The following is a 13,530-nucleotide window of genomic DNA, read 5'->3' on the forward strand; positions in this document are numbered from 1 at the left end:
ACGAAAGGATACTGTGGCCCTGTAAGGGATGTGACGAATAGCAAACGAAAACGAATTGACCGGGCCGCAAAGAGTATCATATTTGCAGTGAAAACATGTTTGCGATAGTCAGGTCCCGCCGGAAAGAGTGAAGTAGTCCGGGCAGCTGTGATACCATTACTTCTTATATGTCGTGCAATCTTGGCGTCACTTCGGAGTTGTCATATTGTACAACATGGTAAAGTAGCGATACTTTGAATGCTTGCTGTGATGCCTACGCAATCTGGTAAACAGGTCCTCTTACAGCGTGCTGCTGCTTATAAGAAGGCGGGTAGTAACATGTCCACGACTGACCATCACCCAACACAGCAAGCTTGCGGAAGCCGAGATGATGTTCTACCCTGTTCTCCTCCTCTGTGCCAGTCGCTCCTTCGCTCTGCCGGCCAGCACCACCGATGTGTCGCGTTCGATAGACGACACAAACCAATACATAATCCTGGACGAGCTTGGCATACCATTGCGATCACCTATCATGCCAGGTCTCGTTCCTAGTAGCGATGAACGGATTCGGAAAAGAGATATCTGGAACAACACAAGGGTTAAAACCGAAGCGCCTTCCAACCCAAGCGCTTCAGACAACGCCACACAAGTCCAGCAAACGGCAGCCGAAGACCACCTCACAGCTCTCGCCGAAATCATTATGTTCCCAAGGACTTGCGAGATTGATCAGCAGTACCAAGTCCTTGCGATGGCCGAAATGTTCGTAAACGTCGGTGTCGTTCAAGCTGATCTGGAAGGGAGCATACGCCGGAGCTCGTTCATGTGGGGCGAAGATGTTCCGGGCAAAGAGTATATAACCACGTGGATGTATGTGGATATACTGGACGATGGGCCGTTAGTGACGTCCGATCTGATAGAGAACATGTTCTATCTGATGATATATGATGAATCTTGCTATGCTACACCAGGCCAGACCAGAGGCGGCAGACTACGGGCGGTGCATGCGCGTACGGGTAGGGAGCTTGCCAATGTAGTCATAAACGCGGTGAACTCTAGAGATGCGTAGTATTAGGCGATGGATCGCATGGAATGGAAAGGCTTTTTAATCTTATTTCACCTTCAAGTCGTTCAGATGCGTATTCGGATCCGCGTCCACAACATACTCGTCCAATTGGACCAAGCCCAGCAGAGCCTCGTCGTCGACAACGTCTGTCATTGCTGGTCTCTTTTCTGTTTGTTGGCTACGAGCTGCCTTCAGCTTCAAGATTGTCTCTTCGTTGTATTTCTTGAAAGCCTTGGGGTTCTTCTTCTCCCTATGCGGATCATGCGACTCGCTCTTGAACTGATATCCTCTAACTCGCGGCCCTTGGCCAGACTTCTCGGGAAGTGTAGGTTCGTAATAGGCCTCGAAAGCGGCCGCGTCGGCGTCGAAGGTACCTGCTTCGATGGAGGCGCGAATGCCGGCGAAGAAGGTCGAGAGAATGGCGTGGTTGTGTAGCTGGATGAGTACCCAGCCAAGCATTTCCTTGGCAGCGAGCAGGTGCTGGAGGAAGGCGCGATGATGCTTTGTGCACGCGTAGCATGTGCAGCCTTCGGATAGCGGGGTGACGGACAAGGCATGCTCACCGCTCCACATGTCGATGCCCAGAGAGTGGCGCGCGCTTGTGTTGCCGTCTCCGACGGGCGCTGGGAAGGTGAAGTCGAGGACGATACCCGCGTCGGTCGCGTCGGCGAGGAAGGGCACGGTAAAGACGTCCACGCCCATGCGCACATGGCGGAGAAGCTCCTGTGGGCTGGCAGGGACGTGGAAGGATAGTCGTGGGAGGTGATGGAGCTGGTCGGGCAGGTCGTCGAGCAGATAGGCGTCGTAGATGGCGAGGCCGCTGATATTGTCCACCATATCGTCTAGCAGGTGATCCAAGTACCATGACTGTAGGTCGCGCTCGATGGGCAGGATGGGCGCAAAGATGCTCCACGCTTTCTCGCCCTCGTCGATAGTGCCCTGCTTGGCTACCATGTCACGCAGCCACACCTCGGTCCTGTCGCTCATCCGGTCTTTCCGCTTGAGACTGATGTCCTCCTGCCCAACTGGTATGTCACCCAATCCCACAACGATGTCTGGTTGCAGCTTGCGTGCCGCGGCGGCATAGTACTCGGAGCTGAGGGTCGTGAAGCCGACCGACGTCAGGAGGCGTATCTCGGTGTCTGTATTTCCGTGGGGGCTGGCTATGGGCGGATTGCGACGCGCACCCAGGACGAGGAGCGTGTCTTCGGGGAGGGCGATGAACTTGCGCAACGGCTCAGGCACGTCATACTTGAAGACTGGCGGAGTCTTGTGCGGACGCTTCTCGACGACTGCATGCTGTTAACGGTGCTTGGTGGCACATACGAGGGAGGGTACGCACAGTCCTCGAGCGCGACGTAGACCCCGCCAACGTCGGCGCTCCGTCGGAAGTTGTCCTGCGATACATGGGGTATGACGCCTCTGGATGTGTTGCCAATAAAGGCGGGTGTAAGGATACTCTTGCGTCCCGGGAACGACAGGCGGCCGAGTCGCGGCGCAAGCGAGCCTGACGTCTTGAGGAGCGTGAAATCCAGCATTTCAGCCGGCAGTTGACCAAGTTTCCTCGTCGAGACCCCGTCAGACATGGTAACACTGAAGATCTGACTGTTCAATGTCTAAAGCTTTCTCTCGGTCCACACATCAAGCAATAGCTGTCGTATACTACTCCCAATGTCGTTGCCTATGGTGGGGCGTCCATGTTCCTGCCGACTCATCGTCGAAAATGTGGATGCGTGCACGTGCAAGCGTGTCAAACCGCGTCAGGCGTCAGGCGTCCGACTACCTCTGGATTCTACATCTGTCCTCAATGTTCCTATAAAATAATGGCGGAATCCTCTTATCATCGCATCAGACGTGGTCATGGATCGCTGAAGCCGTCTCCCACAGCGATTACCCATGTCTTCACCAATGACCAAGCACGACCACGATGAGCCACCTCGCCAGGCTCTACGCGACTCTGCCACGAGAAAACGATATCAGGACCCATTAGTCGTGTTCGCTGTAGTTCTCATCGCTTTCCTGGGCTTCTACCGCATCTACAGCCCTTCCGCTACCATAAGCTCCCCATCACCTCACGGCAATGACGTCGATATTCAGGTCGTCGAGACTTACAATGAAGACGAACTTCAGGAGGTTGCTGCCTTGATGGACGAAATCTACACCATGCTAGCAAATGCCTCGTTCATTCCGCATGACTCTATCAAGCGTGGCCTACACCATATCAATTCTACAGCCAGTCCCTGCAGGCGCGATGCAGCCGACCTGCGCTTAATGGACATCCTCCCATATGTAGACGCCCCACTACTCGACGATGACCATTGGTTATGGGGTGGCACTTTTTTCGATTCCCGGGTAGATAAATTCTTGGGCTACGGCTGCGATCCTGACGAAGCAGACAAAGACCCCTCGTTCCTCATGCGGCCAGGGACGGTCCACTTAACCAATGGCGGCTGGGATGGCTGGGATCTCTACAGAAGTTGGCAACTCCAATATGACACTAGGAAGAATGCAATTAGGGTCTATGAAGGAGAAGAGAGGAGTGATTACCAGCCACAAGTCAATGGGTGCTTGGTTCAATTCCGAGACCCATACCAGAGCGAACAGTACAGATCTGGTCACAGATGGGAAGATACCCCTGTCATTGAAGCGATTAACTCAACGGGAATTCTCTCGGTGAACAGGCACAGCCGTGATTGGACGAGATGGACCGATGCGCCAACCTTCTTGAGGAGGATCAGAGACGCATATCGGAGCACAGCATGGACACCATGGGTGGCCGCGAACCCCGCTGACCGACCCGCTGATCCGCGCGTCCTTCCGTCGTCCCACAACATCACATCATCGCTTCTGATCAAGAACGGTTGGCCCGCAAAGCTTGACATCGATCAGTTTCGGGCTGACTTCATCCGGGCGCAGCACAAGCCGTCAGGACGAGGCTGGGCCGAAGGTGCTTTCCAACAGATCAGAACTTACCAGGATGATCCAGATGATCCAGCCAACATCTACTATACCAAGAGGCTTCTACAACGATATCAGGATCATGAGCTTGACGAGGAGATCGAATATTCCACTGGAGAATTGAACAGGATGAGAATGGAGGCGGAAAGAGCAAAGAATAGAATCCATCAACACGACAAGGATTACGAAGAAGCGAAACGGCAAATACAGCAGTTGTGTCCAGACGGCATCTGTGTCGAGGAAGAGGATCTCATTCTTTGGGAGTTCAGAGCACTAGAACAGACATATGCAGAGGCACAGCTCAAACCCGACACTAAGACACTGTGCGAACGCCGCCCTTGGAGACTGGACGAAAGGTTTTATGACAGACATTTGTCGTCAGATCAGCACGCGAGTTGTGTCACCCGACTCAACTTGGAGAGACACTGGTTGGAGTTGGCATACCAACAATCCCGCGCCGATGCCCTCGCTCATTGCGCTCGAAGCAACAAGGATCTCCTCCCCCATGCCTCCTAGTTCGAGACCCTCGCGAGTATCTACGTTGCCGATTATGAAAGTAAGTATTACGGGTGGAAAGGAGATCAGAAAGGCTTTGTCTGGTGATGAAGCCCTTCTAGAGCTTTGGAACCGATTGGAGTATTTGGACGAGCCTCGTTCGACGTCTGATGACAGACTGTACGACTAGAAGGTATATGGTCCGGGTATCAACATGAAGAGTGATGGTCACTATCACAATGGTACACGGTAGCGATTGTTTTCACTCTTTTCTCGATTCATATTGCGTTCATCTTCACTTCACTTTCTTTCACTTCACCTTACTCGATCACATCACAACAAATCAAACACCGCCAACTTCTTCCTCAATGTTCTAGCAAGCCAGAAGCATTAATGAAAAAGCATAAGGAACACAACAAGTGAATGTTGTGGAGGGCCGCCCCACCTCGCGGCGCTCGATGACTCGCAACCATGCGTCGAAGAGTCTCTCTTCCAAGCCGTGCCCGGGAAAAGCCAGTCGAGAAGGCGATGCTGAGGGTTAGCCAGCTGCTGTGAGTTAGTGGGTATATCCCCGGCGGGGTGTGTGGATTGTAGGAGGGAGGCAGGAAACGCTGTTTATATAGTCGGCCGCTGGCCTGCCAAGAGCGGCCGGATGAACCTGTGGACCCGGATTTCACATGGACTGTGCTCACGCCGGCACCCGTGGTTCTGCCGGCGGTATAGGGACGTGCGGGACGAGGTGAAGGCGAGGTGAAGGGGACTTGCGACAGCCTGGAGTGGTGTGGTGACGTCAAACCTTTTGCAGCGGTCGAGACTCAATACGCGCATGAGCTGTTCCAGCGATGGAGTATGAGAGTCTCTGCCGGTTAGTGGATATTGGGCTACACTATGAGACCAGTGGATGAATGTACAAGTCACGTGCGGGTTTCATGTTCGTCAACTTTCTCGATGTCCCACCTGCCAATCTCGTCAAACGGCATATGATGATGAATTGTCTTATAGTAATCACAGTACAGTGTTTTAAGAGAATGGTAGGCGAAAGCATATGTCTTCAGACTTGATGGTCGTCACATCGCTTCCAAGGTTGTCCTGGGTTGCCCCGCAATTGGCACGCGATCCCACACGACCCCCACGCCAGTACGCGGTTACGACTGCAGACCTCGGGAGTCGCGAAAAAAATCAGCCGCGACCAGTCCTCACTTCATCATGACGAGCCGCTTAGATATCGTCACCAAAGACGCGAAAGCGCTCGTGCCAGGCCGCAAGACATTCTTTGATCTCTCCGGCGAACTGCGAAACCAGATCTACGACCTTGCGCTCGACAGGCAATACCAGCGCGTACCCTTGAACCCGTACTATCTCAACAAACCCGACCCGTACATTGCTCTACTACAGACATGTTCTCAGATATACAAGGAAGCGCGGAGCTACCTCGTCGAGAAGCAGGTCGCTTACGTTCCGGTAATGACCGGTATGCAGTACGACTACGGGACCGAGCTGAGTGAAGACTACGGCCTGAGCAAAGAGACGACAGACACCATTGCAGCATCACTGACCGACTTCATGGAAGTGCATTTCCACTTGCACATCGACATTCTGCGTGTCTCGATAGACCGCCGGTGGGACGGCAGCGACGACTTCCGTCTTAATGATGCAAACGGAGAAAAATGGAACATAGTCGCCTTGCTCGACACCCTTCACCAAGCCATCAAGCACTATATTCCGCATTCTTGGAACCTATACCTCGAACACGAGCTGGGAAAGCGACGTGCGACGGTCCACCTCGACCATCTACTCTCACTCTGGCCCAGGATCTCACCAGAACACCCTTGCGTCCCCATCGCTGCGATGCGCGACCTCGTCGATCTCATGGCGAAAGATACCATGACTGAATGGCAGATACGGTATTACATCCCGACTGGCCAGGCCGGTGTATCGGTCAGATACGGATGCACGATGGATGACGATATGGCCCACGCGATTCGCGACACGGAACTAGCACAACTACGCAGTTACGCGAAAACATGCGGACACGGAAATGTCACCATCATCGCAGAGCTATATGGCGAAAATACCGCATGGGAATATGGGGACAAATCCGACAGCGTAACTAGGCTGCGTAGTCCCGCTACGGATTTCTGGCCAAACTTGCATTTCGACCCTTGGAAATACTCAATGCCGCATCACCAGCATTGGAACAGGTCTTATCCCGGTAAGTGAAACACTATTTCGGTTCTTTCTGCAAGATTATCTCAAGTCAGGAGGATACATTACGAGACATTTACTTCTCAACGTCCAATGACGTGTACGCTGCAAAACGAATTCTGCCACTAAACAGCTCCCTCGAGTTACCCTTACTAACGACATATGCGTAGAAGAAATGCCCATCGAGAACTTTGAAGAAGCCGCCCTGTTAGCCACTCATGAAGATCGCCCGCGCCGGGCAGACTGGATGGAGATGCTGCAGCGGAGGGACGACCAGGCTGAGCTGAGGCGGCGGTACGAGGAACATAGGTCTTGGGGTGTCGGAGCGTCAAGCTGAGACAGAGCGGTAGCAGGCATTCAACGCCTCTAGGGATCAAATATGTAAAGAGCAGACATGTACTGCCACGTTGACCTAGAGAGAACCTGAGCACCCTAGAGCCTACGTTGACATTAGGCCACCTACGCTGTATGTTTCTTTGTCGCAATGTAGTCTGCAGACCTGTGTAGTTTTGTTCGCGTATGAGGTGCGGCGGATCTTACATCAATCGCTGGACAATGACAATGTCGTCTCTGTTTTAATAGCCTATTGTAGAACTACCTCTAATACCCCAACTTTGCCACCCTTTCCTTACCCAAGATATCCGCTAGACTAACCAACTTGAAGCTCGCCTCTTTCGCAGTACCTCCTTCAGCCAGCTCATTAGCATCGTCATGCGTGACGAAAAGCCCGCTCGGGAAGTCCTTGTTCAGTGCATTGCCCACAGCAGCACATCCATCCGTGTTACTAACGTGATCGATACCCTTTGCCCTGTTGTCAACGATAGTGAACGTCTCCACGTACTCGTGCGGTGGCGCGCGCTCGTAGATCAGATATGCGGAGATGCCCTGCGACGACACGATGATGTAGCCACCCGGACCTGATTTGGCTGGCACAAGCGTGATGCCCTCGACGTCGGCGTGGAGGCCGCTGGCGTCGCCTACTTGCGCGATCTGAACACCGTTGTTCGAGCCAGTGGGTTCGGCTTCGTAGCGCCAGATGCCGAGTGGTTCTTCGCCGATGAAGAGGTTGCCGGCGCCTTCGTCGGCGACGCAGCCCTCGACTTGGCCGCCTGAGCCGCCTTGAAATTCGCGGACGAGCGTGGTTTGTAGGGTGCCGTTCGCGGTCGCGCTCAGTTCGTACTGTAGATATTGCGCATCCTTGTTGTTGACGAAGAGGTACTCTTTTCCGGTTGTCGGAGAGCGGTAGTTGCAGGAGCCGTAGGGTTCGTAGTCTTTCGGTAGCGATTGTTTACCACCAGAAATGGTGCTGAGGTAGCCTGTGCTGTTTACTTCGACCAGGCTTGGCGATGTGTTAGCAAATGTTCTGAGAAGTCATGCGATGGTACTCACCACATGGTGTTGTCACCGCGGCATGCCGCAAATGCGAGATCGACCTTCCGGGAACCGAGAGTGAAGTTGTAGATAACATCGACGTTGTTTGGCTCCTCAGCCGTCAAATGCTGAAGAAGTCTTCCCTGCAGATCGAAGAGACCAAAGCCTTCGCCCTCATCAGACTTTGTTGTGGTAATGATCTTGCTCTGATCTGGTCGAGTGGGGTGGATCCAAATCGCAGGGTCATCGCCATCTCCACCGTTTGCATCAGTCTCGAACTTTGCGGTAACCGCGACGAACGAGCAGTCTGGGCCAGTCCACCCATCTTTGCACTTGCAGACATTCGGGCCCGTACACTTGCCGTGTCCAGAACAGTCATTTTCGCAGGTGGCCTTGGAGCAGTCGCGACCACTAAAGCCGGCAAAGCAGGAACAGTCCTTGCCTGACACGAAGCCGTTGTTGGAGCACTTCTTGGTGATGGAGCTTTCGCAGTGCTTGCAAGCCTTGCTCTTAGGACTGTACCGGGTGTTTGCCTTGATGCCCAGGGCTGTAAGCGCGCCGTCCAGAGAACCTACAGCTACTCCGGTGTCATTTTCTCCCTCAAAAGCGAAAGCGAACGCGCCTGATGGGTACCCAGGCACTGCAGATTGAAGGATGGCAAGCGAACCCTCAATAGAGAGGTCAGAGATACCGCCCAATGAGATGCTTCCCTTCTGCTTGATGTCGGAGTCGTACACATCGATGACCTCGTCGTGGGCTACGAACAGATAGTCGGCGGATGCGCTGTGGTAAGTCGCAAGTCCAGCAACTTCGATGTCCTCAGTAACAGTCTCGATCTCGGGTGCCTGGACAGACTCCGACGCCTGGAAAGAGTACAATGGTCGATCTTCGGCCGAAAAGAAGATCTTACCATTCGCAAACACGGCGCAGGTTTCGCCTTCGATAGCAACGGGAAAAGTTTGAACCTATGACCTTTGTCAGTATTACTGCCTTTAGCCACGATTAAGAGACAAAAGTACCTCCAGGATCTCAACCCGGCTTTTGTTGCCCCGAATCAAGAACTGCACAACCATCTTCTTTCCGAACAGGAAGACGTAACTCTCTCCACTCTTCCCACTACGCCATACGCACGCAGTACTCCAGTCACCCAGCTGTTTCTTGTCATTACTTTCGATCGTCTCCCCATTCTGAGTGTCGAAGACCCTGATCAAAGAATCTGGAGCTGGGATGTTGACGATCAGATCCCTGCCGTCGATGCCGTGAACGGCAACAGCGATTTTCGAGCGACCAGTCTTCTGATGCGACTTCTCTGCAAAGCTCGAGGAATTGGAGACAGAGAAGGTCCGGAACCCACCGTCGGCAGCACTTCCATCATTGATGACCAGCAAAGGCGATTTTCCGTAGACGAAGTTGGTATTGTCGCCCTCGAATCCAGTAGCGGCTGCGACGAGTGTGACGTTGGCGTTCTGGGCTGCGACGAACTGTGTGATCACACTCGCCCATACGAGGCATCGCGCGAACGTTCTCATCTTGTGGCGGGCGTTGTCGAGATCAGTAAAAGCGGCCTGACTCCATGAACATGGTCGTCGAGGCCGTCTTATATCCCAACATGTCTCCAAGTAATGGGCTGAACCTAGACTTCCCGCTGATCCATGTTCATATGCAGTCCATGTCATTCAAGCCCCTCGGGGCTCCGATGTTTCGAGGAATAATCCACAAAACTACGCGATATTGTCGTTAGGGGCGCGATGCATGGTGTGCCTGCTGCTTTGGGTTAGGTCGGGATGGCTGAGCGGCCAATAACGATGTCTGCTATTGAAACGTGAGACGGCCGGGCAAGATTCGAGGCCGGGATCAACATGAGGAGAACAGAGAAGGATGGAGACCTGGCATGGCTTTGAGGTATGAACATGCACTTGGAGAATTGTGGAGTCATGCCAGGCTTGAGTAGAGGGTGATGGTATGTCTACCAAGTTGCAACCATTGGAGATTGTGTGCCACACGAAAGGCGGAGAGCCTGATCGCGTTTTAGCTTGATCATGATTAGAATTGGTCCTTGTCCTGCGGGTGGGCTCTGACACGGATGTAGATGTAGATTAGAAGTTGGTGGGTTGATACTTAGGCAGCTTCCAGTACCCAGTCTTCTACTCATATCTCGTCGGCATGTCCAGGCGCGTTCCGCAGGTGTTGTTTTACACGCAGAGCTGGAAATTCACGTTTCTGGAATGTTTGCTGTGCGCGCATAGAGAGCATTCTTGGTGTATCTCTACGAGATTGAAAGACCTCGGGAACATTGTGAGAACGATGACGCGCGCTGTGCCAAGGCGCAGATCCGCACCCGTGGCACCAGCAGACGCGACAGGAGGATAACACGACCCCGACGACATCGCGCAGCGATTCATTCGAATACATGCCTGCTGGCAGAAGAATTGCGAGTCCCTGTACAATTTCTCGGTTACCTACTCACGTTCATCCTAGGTCTCCCCTTCTTCCGACGCGCCGCATCCGTCCGCACGATACGCCATTTCGGCAGTACTCCTATTATCATCTCTCCACGATCAAGGGCGATGTTTACAAGAAGAACGATTGTTCCAAACACACTAGGGCTCTAGTCATGGGCGATCTATACATGCTCGGTTGGACAACGTACTCCACCAGGGACATACTGTAGCATGCGTCCATGTTCGGAACCGATCGCATGACTTTTAGCCATACGCTACAGCCATACAGTGTCGACGATCATCGCACGCGTCATGGATGTAACCTTCGGTCACGATAATTACCTTGGATGGACATACCTAGCAAAGCCGACACATGATCAAGTCGTGGAAGACTTCTCGGTTCAGTGCTCCTTCATGGCGAGCATACTGAACTGTAGCTGGCATATGAAAGACGGCAGACTTGAGGGGACGAAACACAGGACACAGTGATCGATACTTCATCTGGAATCCATATGGAACAATCGAGCCCAAGCCCTCGGCACTCTATACCCTTTCTCCTGCGACGATGCGGCACTCTGGTGGCTCCAAATTGCATCTCCACGCGGCGAGAGAACCTGCTCTCAAGCTTGTCACACACTTGAGCATCCCAGGTAACAAAGGACCCCGTGGTCTTGATGCCAACGAGTAGTCATACAGCCCCGCCAATTGGATCGACGCGGTGATTGAGTTGATTACTCTCCATTCGCGACCCCGCCTTCTACGCGTTGCAGCATGCACGATACACCCTGGCCATCTGTGCATCCTTAATTTGCCCTTGCGAGATCCAAGAAAACGAATTGTCCGGGGAAAGGCACCAAGAATGCTTAGCTACCGGTACATTCGCGATGGATTGAACCACTACCTTTAATTCGTTGCTCGCAAGCTAACCCCGCACTGTACATTTAGCGCCACGGCTCTTGACCTCATATACCGAAGTATAATCACTTGGCACCGTTGAAATATCCATACGAAGCGCACTACTCTGAGATGCATATGACTGGGATACCATTTTGGGAACTTAGCTGTGCGACCAAGTGACAGCCTGATCGCGTCCAGCAATGAGTTCTCATTTCCCAAGGCGGACCAGATGTTCATGAATCCGTCAGAGATTACCGCATGATCAGTTCCTCATATTGTATGAGCTCATTGTCGGGCTTCTGGAGACTGGGCAATATGCATTGTCTACTTTGCACACAAGCATGGCTAGGAACGAAGCCGTGAAACGATCCTATAAGTTGGCACCATCATGTACTCCAATATCGGTGTGACATCCCACATCCTTCATTCAGCTCACAGTCTCCCCTTTCATCATGTTGTCGAATTCAAACCTTGCGGTGTTTCTGGGTGTTTGCGCCTCCCGCGCATCTGCCTGGGTCATTGGAACGGAGCAGTCCGAAACTCACCCAAAGATGACCTGGCAGCGCTGCACAGGCAGCGGGGGCAACAGCTGCACCAACGTCAACGGAGAGATTGTCATTGATGCTAATTGGCGCTGGCTACATTCCGTTGGAGGCTACACCAATTGCTTCGACGGAAACGAGTGGAACACCACAGCGTGTGCGACCAACGCCGCATGTACCAAAAACTGTGCTATCGAAGGCTCAGACTACCGCGGTACCTACGGTATTACGACTTCTGGCAATGCTCTTACTCTTAAGTTCGTTACCAAGAACCAATACTCCACCAACATAGGCTCTCGCACGTACCTCATGAAAGATGCAAACAACTATGAGGTAGGGCAGCGCACCATATCTAGGTATTACACAGACGCTGATCGTTGTTGTTTGCCGTTTAGATGTTCAACCTTATCGGAAACGAATTCACCTTCGACGTCGACAACTCACAGTTGCCATGCGGTCTCAATGGAGCATTGTATTTCGTTTCCATGCCCCAGAAGGGCCATGGTGCACCCGGTGCAAAGTACGGGACTGGTAAGTCACAGGATTCGCCATTCATAGAGCATGAACTGATACATTCCAGGTTACTGTGACGCTCAATGTGCTCGAGACCTGAAGTACATCGATGGCAAAGCCAATGCAGAGGGTTGGCAAGCATCCGAATCTGACCCCAATGCGGGTATTGGCAGAAATGGTGCATGCTGGTGAGTACGTCAGTCTGCTCGGCCTGGCCCATTCTGACGTGACTCAGCACCGAGATGGACATCTGGGAGGCAAACTCAGTCTCCACGGCTGTGACCCCACACTCTTGTCAGCCTGAAGGCTACTCAGTCTGCACAGACGATACGTGTGGTGGAACATACTCGCTCGATCGCTATGCCGGCTCCTGCGATGCGAATGGTTGCGACTTCAACCCATACCGTGTCGGCGCGAGGGACTTTTACGGCAAGGGCAAGTCTGGTGTAGACACATCGAAGAAGGTGACAGTCGTCACACAGTTCTTGGGATCTGGAGGATCGCTCAGCGAGATTAAGCGCTTCTACGTGCAGAACGGCAAAGTCATCGCTAACCCGGAGCCCACAATCCCTGGCATGGTATGTGCTCACGTCACCAAACCCTATGAACTCCATTCTGACAACCGCGCAGACAGGCAACTCGATCACCCAAGAATGGTGCAACACGCAGAAGGAAGTCTTCCAGGAGGAGGTTTACCCCTTCAACGAGTTCGGCGGCATGGAGTCCATGGGTAGGGGTATGAACCTGGGCATGGTACTCGTCATGAGTCTCTGGGACGACCACTACGCCAATATGCTTTGGCTTGACAGCAGCTACCCTACTGATAAGGATCCGGAGCAGCCTGGTGTCGCCCGCGGCGAGTGCGACGTCAACAGCGGCGTGCCAGCCGATGTAGAGTCTGCTAACCCGAATGCGCAAGTCATCTTCTCGAACATCAAGTTCGGGCCCATCGGCAGCACTTTCGCGCAGCCTGCTTGAGTCTCTCAGGAAACTTGATCAATATCGGGGGTTCTTTTTATTTCTTCTGGTTCCAGCTCTACGCAGCCTAACCAGTTGTCGCTTGTAC

At 53.0% G+C, this 13,530-nt stretch overlaps 5 protein-coding genes across 5 annotated transcripts; 3 read left to right on the forward strand and 2 right to left on the reverse strand.

Annotated features, from left to right (window-relative positions):
* Positions 1 to 1,087: 1,087 nt before the first annotated feature.
* On the reverse strand, positions 1,088 to 2,628 carry J4E78_000273 (uncharacterized protein; the record flags this gene model as incomplete). Its single annotated transcript, XM_049360939.1, has 2 exons — positions 1,088 to 2,334; positions 2,385 to 2,628. 2 exons carry the CDS (start codon positions 2,626 to 2,628, stop codon positions 1,088 to 1,090), a joined length of 1,491 nt encoding a protein of 496 aa, XP_049226222.1.
* Positions 2,629 to 2,950: 322 nt separating this feature from the next.
* J4E78_000274 (uncharacterized protein) lies at positions 2,951 to 4,516 on the forward strand (the record flags this gene model as incomplete). The annotated part of the gene is made up of 1 exon (XM_049360940.1): positions 2,951 to 4,516. One exon carries the CDS (start codon positions 2,951 to 2,953, stop codon positions 4,514 to 4,516), a length of 1,566 nt encoding a protein of 521 aa, XP_049226223.1.
* A 1,185-nt stretch (positions 4,517 to 5,701) lies between these two features.
* J4E78_000275 (uncharacterized protein) lies at positions 5,702 to 6,715 on the forward strand (the record flags this gene model as incomplete). Its single annotated transcript, XM_049360941.1, has 1 exon — positions 5,702 to 6,715. One exon carries the CDS (start codon positions 5,702 to 5,704, stop codon positions 6,713 to 6,715), a length of 1,014 nt encoding a protein of 337 aa, XP_049226224.1.
* A 585-nt stretch (positions 6,716 to 7,300) lies between these two features.
* Positions 7,301 to 9,600, reverse strand: J4E78_000276 (uncharacterized protein; the record flags this gene model as incomplete). Its single annotated transcript, XM_049360942.1, has 3 exons — positions 7,301 to 8,039; positions 8,090 to 9,036; positions 9,091 to 9,600. 3 exons carry the CDS (start codon positions 9,598 to 9,600, stop codon positions 7,301 to 7,303), a joined length of 2,196 nt encoding a protein of 731 aa, XP_049226225.1.
* A 2,360-nt stretch (positions 9,601 to 11,960) lies between these two features.
* CEL1_2 (Esterase/lipase/thioesterase) lies at positions 11,961 to 13,442 on the forward strand (the record flags this gene model as incomplete). The annotated part of the gene is made up of 5 exons (XM_049360943.1): positions 11,961 to 12,284; positions 12,347 to 12,482; positions 12,532 to 12,652; positions 12,700 to 13,042; positions 13,095 to 13,442. The coding sequence occupies 5 exons, from the start codon at positions 11,961 to 11,963 to the stop codon at positions 13,440 to 13,442; spliced, it is 1,272 nt and encodes a 423-aa protein (XP_049226226.1).
* Between the last annotated feature and the right edge of the window lie 88 nt (positions 13,443 to 13,530).

The sequence above is a fragment of the Alternaria triticimaculans genome, assembly GCF_023758025.1.
Source record: "Alternaria triticimaculans strain BMP 0046 chromosome Unknown scaffold_1, whole genome shotgun sequence".
In the NCBI taxonomy this organism is placed as follows: Eukaryota; Fungi; Ascomycota; class Dothideomycetes; order Pleosporales; family Pleosporaceae; genus Alternaria; species Alternaria triticimaculans.